Source organism: Ylistrum balloti, unplaced genomic scaffold (genome assembly GCF_031769215.1).
Source record: "Ylistrum balloti isolate Yb309-2 unplaced genomic scaffold, AGI_CSIRO_Ybal_v1 Utg371640, whole genome shotgun sequence".
NCBI lineage: Eukaryota > Metazoa > Mollusca > Bivalvia > Pectinida > Pectinidae > Ylistrum > Ylistrum balloti.
Genome location: NW_026782834.1, coordinates 164,938 through 181,236, shown reverse-complemented (window position 1 = coordinate 181,236; position 16,299 = coordinate 164,938). Strand labels below are relative to the sequence as shown.

The window sequence follows — 16,299 nt, the reverse complement described above, 5'->3', positions numbered from 1 at the left end:
TTAATGTTTTTCAGCCAAATCCAAGGCAAAAAAGAGTCTGGCAGTGTCTGGTTCTTCCATGTCTTCCTTCAACACGATGGGACAACAACAGGGTCAAGGCCATCAACCATATCAGCAGAACCAAGTTCAATATCAAAACCAGTCCCAACAGATGATGTATACAGACAACTCTCAATTTATGTATGGAAATCAAGGAAACTCGCCCATGCAGTATAATCAGGGCTACCAACAACAGCATGGATACAATTGTAACTATGGTATGGATGGCATTGATAACAACTATGGAAATCATGGTTCTGATAACTATGACAACAGTGGCTGGGGTCAAAACTTTCAACAACCACAGGAAATATCACCCCAGCAGAACAACATGTCCATGTCATGGGGTCAGGGAAACCAAGGCTGGGGAGGGGACAACTCAATGCCCCTGCCTAGTCCAGTACAGCATGTCCCTAGAGGGGAGCTCCAGTCCACAACAGACACTGTTCTATCACCACTAGAAACACTTCAGACAGTAAAGATGCCTCGAGAGCCGGTGACCTCTCCAGTGCTCCACTCACCTCATTCTTCCCATCAGTCACCACTGTCCACACAACAGTCGCCCACACTCCAATCACCTTCCACTTCCATTCATTCCTCCATGCCCTCACCACAAGCTCTCACAACAATGCAGCCAATGCAGCCCCTTCAATCCCCAACTGCAACTTCAATCGGCTCCCAGTTGGACACGAGTGAAAGGGGTCCTCAAATCACACCCATGCAACCCGCTCAAATGTGTATGGGTGACTACTCTAATGCTGAGAGTCAAGGCTATAACAACTATAACCAGAACTACTATGGCAACCAGTCAGGTGGTGACTACAACCCGGGCACATACATGAACCAGTATAATCAGGTCAGAGATCAACAGGGCAGAGGACAAATACCACAACAGAACTTCACTCAAAGTAGCTATCAATACAACCAATACCAGGGTAACCAACAACAAATGCAGTTGAATCCAAACCAACAACAATGGCCTCAGCAGTTCTTTGGAAATCAGGCACCAATACAAGGGAAAGCCCAGGGTAGGAAAAAGGGCACACAGAATGCTAGTGGGAAGTGGGCCAATGCTGGTAAAAGTGCAGCAAAGAGATGCAGGAAAACTAAGAAATCACAAGCGATGACTGGTTCAAGTCAGGTCAGTCCAGGATCACTTCAGTCAAATAATAATGTCCCAGTCAGTGTTTCAACCAATAAAAGTCGAGCTAAAATGTCGAAAGATGAACAAACTACTAAACCTCAGAGTACTCTAGAAAGACTTTTGCTAGGGGATGAGGATGAAGACTGCTCAAATCAAACAGAGCCTGTACAAAGGAGTGTAAGTCGATGTTCAAACTTATCCACAGCTTCATCACGTACTTCTGTTGGACCAACAACACCAGTCATGCCTTCACCTAACATGGGCCCTATCACCTCACCTCTATCACCATATGATGTTAAAGGCCAGCCCCAGAAGGTATCTGATTTACTCTCTCAGATGAAGCCTTCTAGTCAAGTATTAGAAAAACAGTCATCCATGGGGGACAGCATCTTAGATTCTAGTCAGTTGTCAAATTCATCTCTTCTTGGTAGTCAGGAAGACCTATTTATGGATAAATTATCTAAGTCACAGTCATCAGTGTTATCTTCTCCTGTTCAGGACACGCCCACTAATCATTCATTTTCCAGACCATCTTCTCAGACATCACAGAGTCCAAAACTTGACTGTTCAAGTAATTTTCAGGGATCTGCTGTAGCTGCAGGAAACCAACAACAAGGAAAGAATTCTGACACATTTTCTTGTCTTCAAAGTCTTCAAAGTCTGGTGTCCAGTGTTAACAAAGACCCCCACTATGGTGTCAATGTTCAACAGGAGAGGCAGTTGGGAAATTACCAATCCCCATGTCAAGGTCAACCATCTCAAATTCATCCACCACAAGGTCAATCGCCAGAAAGTCACAAGTCACAATCACAAGTTCATGCACCTCAATGTCATCAGCCTCAAAGTCATCTATCTCAAGGTCATCAAGCATTAGGTCAGCACCAAGGTCAACCAATTCATCAAAGCCATCCACAAACACAAAGTCATCAAAGTCATTCTGCTCATCCTGATCCTCATAGCAAAATGGGATATCAGCAGTTTTCTCCTCAGTTTAAACCAATGTGGAGTGATTCTCAGTCTAACTTGAACACATATCCTCAACAGTCCCATAATTCAAGTCATCAACAGTTCCAACCATACTGGAATCTTCAAGACAGGAGTCCAGTTTCCCAAGGTAACTACCCACCTGTGAGTAATACTTCAACATATGGTACAAGGGAATATAACACACCAACTCATGGTTCTATGAAGTTTCCAATGAGACATCCAACATCAGCACATTGTATGGGAACAGGGGTACCAACGGGAAGGATTTCTCCAAAACTTGGGAGGTCCTTGTCTGTCATTAAGAAGCGTGGAAGACCAAGAAAGTATGATTCACCATCCAATGCACAGAATCAACAGTATCCACTTACTCCCCAAAGTCCAACAACACCTTCACAGCCAAGAAGTAGGTCCAACTCTGTGGCAGACAAGATTTCTATTGGGAAATCATCGGGTTCAAATGCTTCATATACATTTTCATTTCAAGTTCCAACTCCAGTATTTAAACGTTTGAAATTCCACAAGAAAAGACCTCTGGACAATCCTAACACGGTTAAATTTGTCAGAATGCACCCAATGGATGCAAGACGATATAGTTTGTTGAAAATTGGACGTGAAATTGTAAAAGCACAGAATTTATCAACTATAGATATAGAGAAAGCTGTGAAACGTATTCGTACACAAACTCCCTCAACATGTGTTCGAAAACAAGCTGCATATTCAGATACAGGTAAGCAGACATTTTCTTGTAACCAGAAGAATGGTCCAACAGGCATGTCAAACATACATCATCCACGCAATACTCTTGCTCAAGATCTATTTGGAGTTGTACCAGAACCGAGGTTTTCTGATGATTCAGGCTCCAGTCAGCCATATCAACAACCAAATGTGATATCATCCATGGATTCTTCCTCAGGAATACATGAAAATTATATTAAAAAAGAAAATCATGTGAGAGAGATCCAGACTGAATCTGGGGTAAGTCCACAAAAAAAGTTATTGAAAGCAAAGTTATCTGAGAACATTAGCAATTTGCACCTGAAGAAGATGTTGCATGAACGTATGGCCATGAAGGATTCAAACAGATCAGGAAGCTGTGCAGGCATACAAAATTTCACTGATGGATATAAAGGTCACCCGCAACCTATGCTTCATAACATGGAAAGGGGAAACATGTCTAGCCTGCCAAATTATGAGGATGTTCAGGGACAAAATTCTTCTTTATCACAAAGAGCTAACATAAAATTGTGCAATTGTGATAAGGGTAAATGCATGTGCCCTGAAAAACAGGATTGTATTGCTCAAAACCATCAGATATGTAATGTAAAAAGGAGGGAATTCAAACATGAAAGTGATGTGAAAAATGGAATGGGGGAAAGACCTCCCATTCAAGGTTTGAAAGGCAGATCACAGACACAACAGAATAGTTTTCTCAGTCAGTTCCAGAATTTTTTGAGTAGAGGCTACAGTTCTTTTGATTCTGATACAGGGAAATCAAGAGAAAAAAAATCATCAGATGAGGAAAAACAAAATGGGAAACAGGATAATTCAAGTGAGAATGATTTTCGAAATTCTCCTGATTCTCATTCTACTACAAACCATAAAGATGATAAAGAATATGATTCTGCTCCAAAAAATGGATTTCCTGGAAATAATGGTAGACATGTGACTGGTGAAATAGCAGCAGATTACATGTCAGGCAATGATAATCAAAGAGTTCATGGGTCAGATGGACAGATGTCAGAAGGTTACACACATCAGGGTCAAAGTTCTGAAGGAAACACATTAAGAAATCATACATCTGAAAATCAGATGTCTGGAAGTTATGGGGCAGATGGTCATATATCTGAAAGACCTAAGAGTGGTCATATACCTCAACATCATATGCAAGTTGATTGTATGCAGGGCAAAATGTTGAATCAAATGCCAAGAGGTCATACATCATCAGGTCATTTGCCAGGATTTATGGTACGAGGTCATGAGCCAAGGACAATACCTCAAGGTCATGTGCCAGGGATTGAAACACCACGGGAATACTTGCCTAAAAGTCGAATGCCTGGGGTTCATGAGACAAGAGATCACATACCATTACGAGTAAATGATGGTGAACCAGTAGGAGATGACAGCGTTCGAGAGAATGAGTTGAATAGTGACCACAGAGATGGAACCTTGAACAACATACCAAAGTCTGTACACAGTTCCTCTGAAAATTCAGTACATTCAACTGAGATTAAGAGAAATGAAAATCAAAACACCGGTAATTTTTTAGGGCTTAGTGACCAGGGGGGCTGTCCCTCTGGTCACAAAACTACATTGCCTGGAAAGAAAGATTTTAATAGAGCCAACCATTCTGGCATGACACCAAAAACTGGAGTCCGTGAATATTCCCACACTAGGAACATATTTGAAAAACTTTTGAATTCAAAAATTTTGGATGACAACATTGAAATGCCTGGAGGTGATTTTGGACCAGAACAGAAAAGAGACAAGTCACAAGGTATAAATATTAATCATCATGTGACAAAAGTTTCACATTCCAAAGTCCTTCCACAAAACAACAATCAACAGAATGCATCACCAACTATAGCATGCTCATATGGAAGTATACATAATGCTAATTTTAGTAACATTATTGAACAAGTTCTTATGACATCAGTCTTGAAGGACAAGCTCGATGATAAACTTGACAAAAAAATGTTCCAAAGAGATAGAGTTGATGGAGGTTGTTTAGTATCAGCGGCTGTACCCTCTGTGGGTATACACACTAATGAAGGACTTCAGGATATAAGGTTCAATGACAAAGGTCTCAAGGTCATCCGACGAAGGAATCTCTCCACAAAGAGGCGATTCAAAATCACAGCTAATGGACACATCCATAATGTGCCTCCTGTTGTAGACCCTGATAGAGAGGAAATCCAGAATGTGATACTAAAGGATGTCAACTTGACAGAAGCATCGAATGGAGTCCTAACTCCCATTACCAGCCAGACACCTGTAGCTGGTAGGAGTCCAATTCGTCACAACTGTAATGGGTTTGGCATGGAAAACTACAAACTGTTTGATTCAGATATCATATGTAGTCGGAATGAACTGGAAGCCAAGTTGAGAACACTAAAAAATGAGTTAGAACACCAACCTAATCAGTCTGTAAAAAATTACTGTCTGTCAGAGAAAGACATCACCTGTCAAAGTCGAATGGAATCCCCCATTTCAGCATCATGGTCAGAGCTGTCATCAAGGACAACTTCCAGAAAGGATTCTTCAGAAAGTTCATTGAGTACTTCAGACATTTCTAAAACAAAGGTCAAACCACGAAAAAGGAAACTTTCCAGTTTGGCAAGAGGTGAAAAACAAAGTTATCGACTTGAATCTAGGGGAATGGAAAACTCTGGGAGTGATGTTGATTACACATTTGAGAAGGAAAATAAAGAGTTAAAAAGAACAAAACGTAAAAAGAAAAAAAAAGAGGTTGCTGGAATAGACTACATTGTTATTGGAAGATTCAAAGGTCATCGTAAAATGGCAGTGTGTCTAGAAAGATTGGAGATTGGTCAAGATGAAAGTGTAAATGTGAAAGACTTTTTGGTGACACAACCAAAATGTCAGAAGTATTCTTACAACAACAGACTTTCAATTTCATCCTGTGGAAGAGAACAGGGCTTATATGATGATGATGATTCATCGGGATCTCAAGATAGCAGAAAGTGTAAGAACGAGAGTTCAGAAGATTCGTCTAATCACTCATCTTGTCAGTCATCTCCTGAAAAAAAAAGTCATTTAAGAGCAGAAATCTGTGATGATTGGTCAAATGACAGTAAAGAACAGCAAGCTGACATTGATTCAGATGATCCCAAATCTTTATCTAAAAGTAACAGGAAGAAAAAGAAGCTAACCAGAAACCAAAAGCTTCAGATAGCCTTTCTAAGCAAAAAATCTCGCCGCAAAAAAGCACCCAGTAGTGGAAAATTGATGAACAGTCTGTCATTACTCCATGAAGCAACAATAGCAAATCTGAATGACACCAGACTTTCTTACAATGAAAACACTGAAGATTTCAAGGTCAGATATGAAGATGCTATGTTCAAGATGTCTTTTATTTCATCTTCTGATTCAGAAAAGGGTAATATCTCACCTCCTCTTCCATTGACCCCTGAGGAGCTAGCACGGGATCATCAAGGCCTGACAAGGTCCACATCTGAGGCGCAGAGCCCTGTCTTGCCTGTTAGTGATAACAGTCAGTCACCTGTCTACTCTTCAATGCAGAGTACAATGCGGATTAACTCTTCAGGGAGTGATATATCTCCAGTTTATCAGCCACTGATGAACCAAGTTACCATGTGTGATGCTGACTTTAAACCATTCTCATCGGTGTTTCTGAGAAGTCCTTCCTCACAAACTCCTGCATATGGCCTTGGTCAGGAAAGAACGACCAGATCTCCTGTAGATTTCAACTTGGGTGATAGCAAAGATTCAGATGAGTCACAGAATTCAAACATGGTTAAAAGCTATACAAAGACAAAAAAATTAAAGGAAGCAGTTGTCAGATTAACACCATTATCATCAGCAGACATTGAGAACTTTTGTGGGAAGTCTAGTGAAGAAATTCCTGCAAATCTGGAGAGAGTTAGTTCTCCAGTATATGAGAAACAAATCTCAGTGTCTTCAAGTGAAGGATCCAACTCACCACCAGACCTAGGACCTCCAAACATACCTAAATATCCGAAGACTGGTAATATTACAGAGGAATCCAGATCCCCACCTCTTCTCATGTCGACTACCTCACCGGACACACTTCAGATGATCAGAACACCCCAAGGTCACATGGGTTTTGGTTTGTATGAGCATAAATCCCCGGTAAGTAGCTGCAGTAATGGGTCGCTCAATGTGGTCCACAGTGATCGATTTAGTGACATCAGTGATGATGAAGAGGATCTGCATTTGCAATTGGAAGTAAATGATGATGAACTTGATACTCACCTTACTAGTAATAGTGAAGAAGAGCGGGCCACCTCATCACCTTGGATTCCAGACAAAATAAAGAGTGTAGGTGTGCCTTCCTTGTCTGGATCAGGATCAGATGGGGATATGCCATCCCTCATCAAAGAAAGGATCAGCATTGAAAGTGACAATAGCATCTTTGTAGATAGTATGGCAAGGAAATGTGTTGGAGACAACAGAACCAATTCAACACAATATTCAGATAGCCCTCTGAACAATTCCAATTCAAGTCAACCATTAGGAGCTAGTTTTACGTGTTATGAAAATAGGAACATGGACAACAATTCAAAGGAATCCAATCCTACTGAAGAGTATGGAAGAAATTTTAATGATGGGAGATGTCTGAAAGTGATAACTCCAGATATATTACCACCCAGTCGAAAAATGGTGCAGAATACCGCCACTAGTTATGGATTGAATTCGGCAGAGATTGTAGGTGCCTACTGCAGTAATCCAGAGGATTTACCAGAGCGACCAAGGTAAGAGTGAGTTATCTACCCTTACATTAATTTCCCATTTTAGCATCTGACTGGTTACAGGTCATGAGATGAGTGGTTGTGTCAGATGTTGGATCTCCCTGATGATTTTATAGCAGAATACAGATTGAATTTTCCATAGAAATGAGATCTATTTTCTGGTATATTAAATGAATTTTCTATTGTGTGTTATGTTGCTGTGTGTTGTTCTATCCCTTTTTTTATACAATTTACACAAGTCACCTTTGATTTCATCACCCAAAACTTTATGACATCATGTTGAGCTATTGAGTCCAAAGAGAAATATTTCTTTTTAATTTATTGAACATTTCTTTATGTAAATGCTAGTACAATAGTAAACAAACAGTTTTTTGGCTAATGAAAATGTTTAATGGCTCAGCTTGTGTGGGTATGATATCAAAATTGATTACAGTGTTACATTATTTAGCTTTCTTTTATCATCAATATTTGTTAAAGTGTTGATCTTAATCAATGTAGCTTGTCATTCTTGAAAGAAAATATGATAGACAGCACGATTGACATGCATGCTTTTTGTGTCCTTTGTAGGGAACTGGGTGGGCGAGTATTAGAAGTTCAGTCTACCAGGGTGAGCCAAAAGAGTTTTCAGAAAATCTCTTCAAAATTTTCAGTTAACATTCTCCCTCTTTTTGTGATTTCTGCATAGATAAATGTCTTTATTCTATTGTTTTCTGAAATTGTGTGACATTTGACAATAATCTGATGTGTTGGACTTGATAGACTATTCAAAAAACACAATGTGTTATTTCTCTTAAATGTTTAGGGCACATTGACTTTATCATTAGGTTGATACTGAAAAGAACCAGTTAATAGTCACTAGTATAACATCTAAGTAAGGATACTGGTATACAGGTAAAGCAATAGAATGGAAACATATTAGCATTATCTGGTAATTCAAGAATCCTTTAATGTTATGAAATGAAAAAAAATATGTAATTAAATGTTCTGTTCAAATTGAAGGACTGAAGATTTTGAAGAGCAGTACATAGTAGCATGAAGTTATGGTTTTGCTTGTGCACAATAGATTTCTGTCAAGCTCATTTGCTGGCATGGTCTAAGCTTACACTATGGTACAATGTCTTTTGTTAGAGGGCACACATGTCATTTCTTCAATCTTTGAGAATAGCTTGAAAATAGGAGAGAGGTGCTTAAATTGCCCTCTTTGGTAAAAAAATGGTCCTTCTTGAAGATTTTTGATTTTTGTTTTGTTTTTGTTTGTTTATTTTTTAACTTACCATATTAACAGAGTTTATTTTCATCACTCATTCATACTTTTAACATAATGTTCAACACTGAGATAAACTGAGTGTCATGAGTAATCAGGGTGCCACTGTAGCCATAATCGCTTATGTGCTGATAGAATAGCTGTCACAAGTTGTGCAATCAAACATGAGCTTCGGACCACTTTTTCTTTGAACATAGGTTCTAGACATACTGGTGGCAGAGGATGGTGTCTGTTGGGTCAAATGTTTCCCCACTGTAGCATGTTGGTTATCCCTACTCGGGGTTTTCTCCAACATCCAAAACAGCATTATAATAATAGCTGTACAGAGCTTATGTTGATTGTTTAACTTGTAAAGGAGATCAAATAAAGGGTCATTTTCTGTTTTTTTCTTTTTCTTTTTCTCTCATTTTGCCTTTGTGTTAAACTGAGCTGGGAAAAGATTTTATACCATGTCCAGTGCTATCTTTGGTAAAGGAGAGGTCATTGTGGAAAAGAGATAAGGTGTAAGTGTAAACTCACTCTGATTAAAACCATATCTTTATTATTCTCATAGTGTAGGCCTATTAATAGATACATTTTAATCAGATTGAGTGTAAGTCATTTGATTTTTGAATAATATGATAATAATACTAGAATGAAAGAGTATCTATTAGATATGGAAAAATCCATTTCAGACTGTTGTATTATGACATGCAGAAGGCAATAAATCCTGATTTGGATGAAGAAAGTGAAATATGAATATTGATAACATAGTGATTATGTAATTAATCGCTTCAATTCAAGTATTTCCATTTTGCAGTTCCAATATACTTTTAATAGTGTGTTTGAGCATGCGGATGGCAGGGCAGATGGGTACACTTGGTACCCACTTGATAACTTTAGTAGTAAACTTTGTTTTATTTCCCACCCTCCATCAATAGTCATTTAAATGATATGAAGCCAAAGGTAATTCCTTAGATCAAGCAATTGTATACCACAGCTTTGTTATCTCGTTATCTCTGAATGTAGTAGAAAATTTGCCTATTATAGCTCCATATTATATAAAACTTTAGATAATGAATGAGCTTTACAGGCCCTCTCAGCCATTTACAGTTTGTTGTTTTATTTGATTGGTTATTGTAATTTTCCACTCTCCGGTTTGTTCCACTCTATACTAATAATATTCACCTTTTCAGTATATAACATTTTCAATCCTGGATTTTATATTGTGTTATTTTACTAACTTGTTTGATAATCTTTTTACTCTTTACGTGGTGAGATAGAAACCTGAGGAGACAAAATGTAATACTTCCTATCAGTGATGTTATAACACTGCCTCTTTGTTTTATAACCTTTATACATGTACATTTATGTATCATTTTTTCAACAAACCATGTGCGGGCAACAAGTCCTCCTATGTATTTCAAATATAATCTAATGAGACTTGTGTGGCTAGCTTGTCGTACCAAGATTAATATTGTTGAGAGATGTCTCATTCTGTAAGTAAAGTCTAAATATTTTCATAAAGCACAATATGAATACATTCTAAATGTCCAGAAATTGGGAAACCGAGTATTGGATGTGATTATCTTACAAAGTTAATATGACATGAATATTCGGTCATAATCATTCACAGTGATTTATGGTAGCAGTTTGGATTTAAAAGAATAAACAAACAACAATCAAGGAACTAACGATTTGTTTGGGAAATACAAATCAATTAAATATATTGGCTTCAAACATTTTCTGTTTGAAAACAAATCAGTTTGGTGCATCAGAAAATTAACTTCCAGGTTTAGACATCCGGAAAAATGTGTCAACTGTTAATCTCACGTTCTGCTTATTATCACATTTCCCATAAGAAGTGGAACATTATATTATGTGGGTTTCACTGTACCTCATAGTTGGTGCTGTGAAATAAGCATGAAGATAAGATAAGATTTTATCACAATATTTGTGGTAGAAAATTAAAAATCTATGCATGTTAGAAAAATGATATTATTTACTTGGCTTAAAGTGTTCTGATATATCATTTGTTGAAATAGTTTTCATTTCCACTATATATTCTATTGTAAAACATTCATGCGACTTGATTTTCTTTGAAGGGAGACTTTAAATGATCAGTTGTAATGTAAATACATACTTACTATACAAGTATTACAGTACAGTAGATCAGAAAAACATTGTGTTTTCTTTTCAGGTAAAAGATTATGATGATTTTATCAGTAATACAGACTGTGCTGGGCTACTAACTTGGAGGAGCAGAATGATGTCAGTGGATCAGATCATTCTAAGTCAGTCTGAAAATGAAACACTAATGAATAGAATGGAAAAGGAGCCACAACTCCGCTTTGCTCTTCTAGGCGATAAATCTTTTATTATCTCCCCTTGTAATCCACCCCCAAGTACAGAGCTTGTTAAAAGATGGGCTAATGGAAGGAAAATTTTAAAGGATATGAAGAATAAAAAGAAACAACATATAATTGATGTAGACAAAAATATTAATAGAAAAAACAATTCTGAAAAAAGGGAAGATTCTGATATTGGAAATTCTGGACATCAACTAGATAAAACATTAATGTATGAAAATGACAAAATTAATCGGTCAGATGTGATGGACATTAGCGATCAACACAGCTGTTTATTGAGTGGAGACGTACATGAGGATAGCACAGTTAATGAAAGCAGTAAGGACCGCAAACTCCTGGACATTCCACGGACACTGTTTTTGGAAGGAGATAGCTCTGATAGTGATAATGAAGTAATCGGCCCTTCTCCTCCTTCAGAATTAAGGTTTTCCAAATTCTCACGGTCCAGGATCACAAGTTCCCAGAATACACCTTTGGTGAGCCACAGTATACATGTTACTCCAAATACAGAGTCTGATGTTTTAAGAGACAAACTTGGTCACTCACCTGTGACGCCTGCCACTGTTATAGTAGGCTCGCCTGTGATGCCCAGTAATATGTCGGGGGTGAAAAGTGATGTAAAGACACCTATATATGGCAGACAAATATCAAATCTATATAACTCAGCATTCACACCAGTTATGTCGGGAAGAAAACCTAGTGCTACAAGTACTCCGAGTCATGATGACAAATTGCAAGTTGTTGGCATAGGTAACAAGAGTCCAGGTATATTTGCTACACCAAAAAGAGTGCCACTACCCCGAAGACTGTCATCCAACACACAGAAGTCACTGCAAGAGGCTCTTCGGTTATCTCAATTGCAGGTAAGTTAAGTGGGCATACTGTGGAGAAAAAAGTAATGGTGTGTATGCGACAAAATTCCATTTGCAAAGCACATATACAACTGATCAATACATTCTGAAACAGGAGATTGGTTTGTTGCAAGGAAGTTTTAAAGCTGTTGTATGTTGTCTATATTTCAAATGGACCAACAAAGCATATCTAAAGCATGTCTAACATAAAACTGGTTAAAAGAAATTAAGTTCTTTAGGGAATCAATAATTTAGAGAAATAATTCATCAGAATACCAGAAATATTCTTTACCAGAATTTTATAACAAATGTGAGGATTCTTTTTTCAGCAATTTGCTACTCCTCGGGACCAGAAAGGTCACACCTCACAGATAGATGGTCCCACACCACAAAACTCGTTTGGCTTCAAGATCAGCCAGGACAACCTGCAAGAAGCCAAAGCATTGCATGAGGTATATATGAACATTTCTTTAAATGAACTGTAAATTGGTCACCCCATAAGATTTCTCTGTAAGACTGTATATGTTAGCACCCTGAAATTTTTAAATTAAATGAATTATCTAATGCACCCACATCATATACACATAACAAAACAACTGCTATCAAGTAGCTGCAAGGATATGTTCTCCTACAATATATACTCTCTGAGTTATTTTGCATCTTTTAGCATTTTCACAGATACAAAAAGTACATTGAAAATATCCTTAGGTCAACCTTCTGTAATATATGGCATATAGTACATCCAAATTCATCTTGTTAACTTGGTTTATTTCTGAAAACTTAACTGTTACTAAAAATCGTAGTGTAAAACAGTGTGTCTTGTAAATCATTTGTGGAAAGCCCCATTAAGGGACAATTAGATTGACCTGTAATAAAAACCGTAGTGTAAAACAATGTGTCAAAGTCTTGTAAATCACCTGTGGAAAGCCCCATGAAGGGACAATTAGATTGACCTGTAATAAAAATCGTAGTGTCAATAGTGTGTCAAAGTCTTGTAAATCATCTGTGGAAAGCCCCATGAAGGGACAATTAGATTGACCTGTAATAAAAATCGTAGTGTAAACAGTGTGTCAAAGTCTTGTAAATCATCTGTGGAAAGCCCCATGAAGGGACAATTAGATTGACCTGTAATAAAAATCATAGTGTAAACAGTGTGTCAAAGTCTTGTAAATCATCTGTGGAAAGCCCCATGAAAGGACAATTAGATTGACCTGTAATAAAAATCGTAGTGTAAATAGTGTGTCAAAGTCTTGTAAATCATCTGTGGAAAGCCCCATGAAGGGACACTTAGAATGACCTGTAATAAAAATCGTAGTGTAAATAGTGTGTCAAAGTCTTGTAAATCATCTGTGGAAAGCCCCATGAAGGGACAATTAGATTGACCTGTAATAAAAATCGTAGTGTAAATAGTGTGTCAAAGTCTTGTAAATCATCTGTGGAAAGCCCCATGAAGGGACAATTAGATTGACCTGTAATAAAAATCGTAGTGTAAATAGTGTGTCAAAGTCTTGTAAATCATCTGTGGAAAGCCCCATGAAGGGACAATTAGATTGACCTGTAATAAAAATCGTAGTGTAAATAGTGTGTCAAAGTCTTGTAAATCATCTGTGGAAAGCCCCATGAAGGGACAATTGTGTCAGATTGACCTGTAATAAAAATCGTAGTGTAAATAGTGTGTCAAAGTCTTGTAAATCATCTGTGGAAAGCCCCATGAAGGGACAATTAGATTGACCTGTAATAAAAATCGTAGTGTAAATAGTGTGTCAAAGTCTTGTAAATCATCTGTGGAAAGCCCCATGAAGGGACAATTAGATTGACCTGTAATAAAAATTGTAGTGTAAATAGTGTGTCAAAGTCTTGTAAATCATCTGTGGAAAGCCCCATGAAGGGACAATTAGATTGACCTGTAATAAAAATCGTAGTGTAAATAGTGTGTCAAAGTCTTGTAAATCATCTGTGGAAAGCCCCATGAAGGGACAATTAGATTGACCAATATAATTGTTTAGTGATCACTCATAGTACCTTATGCTTGAGTTGTGTTTACTTTGTGCACTTTTACAGGTGTTCTGCAAATTAGTGGGGCAGTTGTTCTTATGTTTACTTCTTATATGAAAGCATAAATTTCATCAGTTCAGATCAATTAGTTATTCATCTTTTCTATGTCTTCCTCAATGAAAAAGGTAACCGACATATCAAAAAGATCTGTCATTGGTTTTGTCCTTGAAATATATTTAGATTTGATATGTATGATACATGTGTCACTACTAAGAATTTGATTAATTGTGACAGGTACAGAACCTAACAGTCCTAAGTCTTGAACTCCATGCAGAGACCAGAGGTGACCTTCGACCTGACCCTGAAGTTGATGCTATTAAAGCTGTATTCTATTCCATCTCTAATGACGTGAACCCAGCCAAAGGCAAGACACAAGTCACTGGGGTCATCATTGTGGATTTGGTCTCAGCAGATGCAGAAATGGCACTGAAAGAGAGACAAAAGAAAAGAAATGACTCACAAACCCCATCTCCTTTATCTATACCATCAGGATCCAACTTGGCAAGGTCACCTCAGCCTGGTAGTTCTAGATCAAGGTCACCTCAGCCCGGTAGTTCTAGATCAAGGTCACCTCAGCCCTGCAGTTCTAGATTGAGGTCACCAAAAGCATCTACTTCAAGGTCAAAATCACCTTTGTCATCCTCAAGTCAATCACCCCAACCTTCAACTTCAAAATGTAGGAGTCCATCACCAAAACCTTCAACTCTAAGAGGAAGGCGGGCTAAGGCCAAGGGAGCTGTCACCCCACCACCTCGTCGTTATGATAGTACAGAAGATATACCTAGCACATTCTTACAGCGATCAGGAATCGCCCTTGATGACCTTCAGGTGACCTATGTTAGGGATGAGGAAGAGTTGTATCATGTATTCTTAGAGGATCCTATTGCAAAGTATGTTTATCTTCTTACTGTCTGTTTTTATTATTACTCAGTCCTGATGAAAATATAAAAAACTTGTAAATTTAAACCTTTTAAATTCAAATGATAATGTTTGAAGATGTTCAGTATTCTGTACTCTAGTTCCCCAATAGTATCTCTTGTAGTGTTGTTTCTGTTACAAAACTGGGACATGTGAAAACAAATGAGTTTTACAATGTGATTATTATCTTTTATTACCTTGTTTTGTTGATATTATTGTGATTAGTATATTGTTGTTGTAGGTGGGACCCTGATATTCTCGTGGGATATGAGATACAGAACTTTTCCTGGGGATATCTGCTACAAAGAGCTTCCCACCTCAGCATTCCTCTGTGTTCCAAACTATCCAGAGTGCCGGGTAAGTCAGTATATTGTAATGTGCCTTGTAAGCCATATTATAGATAGAAGGTTCCTCTCTGTAACAAGCTGTCCAGAATATATGTAGAATGATCTTTCATGTACCAATCTGTACAGAATGTGTAATTGATTACTATTTGTGAGTAAAAATACTAAACAAAGTGAGTTAACAATGATTGATGTAAGATGAGTAAATTACAGCTGGATTTGTATTTCAGAGGAGAAAACAGGAAGTCACTTCAGTGCCACCAAAGATGAATACGGGGCTGACCATATGTCAGAGATTCATATTGTTGGACGGATTGTACTCAACCTGTGGCGGTTACTGCGACATGAGGTAATCTGAAAAACCTAAAACTGTATTGGAGCACAAGCACATGATTTCAGCTAGTCTGATCATGTTTCAAAATGTTTTGTTAAATTCCACAACATGATCTGCATATATTTTCTGGAAAGGTATGGCATGTGTGGAGTCATAGCAAATATGTGTATTTATATAGAAAATATTACAAGTACTTTTTGACACAGGTTATTCTTAAGTTTTTATTTTCAAAATTATTTTCCATCATTATCGTCCTCAGCTGAAAGTAATCAAGAATATATAGGTTTACATATTTGCCATACTGCAAAGCAAAATGAAAGGTTTTGATAGTTCAACTTGCTGTTTTGGGTTTTGATAGGGTACATAAATGCTCATACATCTGCCAGGATATTTGAATAAGTATTGGTGCATCTGTGAGAGTATATGAATGAGCATTTGTGGATCTGCGGATGCACAGACCTAGGTCTATCAGCAACCCACCCAGTTTCCCTTAGCATCTAACAAGACATTCTACAGTGCAAATATGGACACCGAAATGTCTGGC

At 37.8% G+C, this 16,299-nt stretch overlaps 1 protein-coding gene across 1 annotated transcript in view; it reads left to right on the top strand.

Moving 5' to 3' along the window:
- LOC132563202 (uncharacterized) overlaps positions 1-16,299 on the top strand; it is a 46,234-nt gene that overhangs the window by 15,712 nt on the left and 14,223 nt on the right. The window contains exons 14-21 of the mRNA XM_060227954.1: positions 15-7,644; positions 8,209-8,248; positions 11,085-12,116; positions 12,434-12,556; positions 14,394-14,665; positions 14,720-15,049; positions 15,319-15,434; positions 15,652-15,770. Of these exons, the coding sequence (XP_060083937.1) occupies positions 15-7,644; positions 8,209-8,248; positions 11,085-12,116; positions 12,434-12,556; positions 14,394-14,665; positions 14,720-15,049; positions 15,319-15,434; positions 15,652-15,770 (9,662 nt within the window). The remainder of the gene's footprint in view (positions 1-14; positions 7,645-8,208; positions 8,249-11,084; positions 12,117-12,433; positions 12,557-14,393; positions 14,666-14,719; positions 15,050-15,318; positions 15,435-15,651; positions 15,771-16,299) is intronic.